Genomic DNA, 1,423 nt, shown 5'->3' with positions numbered 1-1,423 from the left:
TAGTACAGAAGAATATTATAAATTAGCCATATTTATTCCATTATTAGATAATGTCATTAATGATTTAAAAGCACGTTTTTCACAAAAAACACTAGAGTGCTTCAATCTTTCATATATACTTCCTAACAAGTTTATAAATGAAAATACAACTTCATATTCATTAAATAAATCAGAAATTATCATAAAAGCATTAGCAGAGGATTTTCAAGCAATTATTTCAAATGATAAAGACATGGTATTTACTTTATTACGTTCAGAGTTTAGATTATGGAAACAAAAATGGAACCGTGAAAAACTTGAAAACATTTTGGTAAATTCCATGTGTGTTTCAGAAATACTTGCAAAATGTGACGAAGAAATATTTCCGTTAATCGATCGCCTTTTAACTCTTCCCATAAGCAATGAAAGTGCTGAGAGAACGTTTTCAACACTACGAAGACTCAAAACATGGCTGAGATCAACAATGTCGGAGACCAGATTAACTGGACTTGCTCTTTTAAATATCTACCGTGATATTGATGTAGACGTGAATAAAGACATTGACATGTTTTCAAAAACCAACAGAAAATGAGATTTTGCTCTATAATTTTTATTTTTATTTCATATTTAATATTTTTTGATTGTTCTTAAATAAAGAGTTTTCTTTTCAATGTACCTACCTACCTACGGTTTTTTATATTTGTAGTTAGAAGTTTATTTCTTTACAGTGTAAAGAAATATTTACATGGTAAATATGGTACCTAATAATTATAATATAATAGAATTATTAAATTGTATGTATTATATTATGTCCAAATATAAAATGCCCCCCCCTAATAATTGATCTGGATCCGCGCCTGAGTCGGTAAGTTAAAATATAGTTTAATTAATACAATGAATACATAAACTAGATTCGCTTTGCCATCGAACAAGATACTGAAGTTGAAAACCGAAGCATTGTTATTTATTACTGTCCCAAAAAGTGATGAGTAATGACAGACATAAAAACAAAAAAAAACACTCATTGTAAAACCAATACAGTCATCGCTCTACTGCCAAATTAAATGTACTAATTTATACATTTTTAAATTTTTTGAAAGAATAATAATCCAATTTTAGATTCTGAGCGAAACGATAAATGTATTGATTTTACAATGATGTGTGGTCTTTTATATATTTCTTTTTTTGTTTTGTGTGTCATCAAGGTTTGGGGCAGTAAAAGTGATTCCATTTCTTTCAATAGCAATTTTAAAAATGACCACATATGAAATTTTCGATTATTATTTGTTTTATTTTTAAGCTACTGTAAATAAAATTTTTTTCGCTCATTCAAAAAACTTGAAAATGTAATACAAGGTTCGTCTTAAGTTGTTGTTATTGTTTATTTAATTTAAAAAAAGTTTATCATAAGTCCACGATACATTTTTATGTGCAAAATTCGTAA

At 27.3% G+C, this 1,423-nt stretch overlaps 1 protein-coding gene across 1 annotated transcript; it reads left to right on the top strand.

Annotated features, from left to right (window-relative positions):
- Window positions 1-232: 232 nt before the first annotated feature.
- On the top strand, window positions 233-571 carry LOC111036419 (zinc finger MYM-type protein 1-like). Its single transcript, XM_022318429.1, has one exon. The coding sequence runs from the start codon at window positions 233-235 to the stop codon at window positions 569-571; it is 339 nt and encodes a 112-aa protein (XP_022174121.1).
- Window positions 572-1,423: the final 852 nt, after the last annotated feature.

This window comes from Myzus persicae, unplaced genomic scaffold, assembly GCF_001856785.1.
Source record: "Myzus persicae strain clone G006 unplaced genomic scaffold, MPER_G0061.0, whole genome shotgun sequence".
NCBI classification, from domain to species: domain Eukaryota; kingdom Metazoa; phylum Arthropoda; class Insecta; order Hemiptera; family Aphididae; genus Myzus; species Myzus persicae.
Note: the sequence above shows the minus strand (reverse complement) of the source record. Positions and strands in the feature narration are given on the sequence as shown.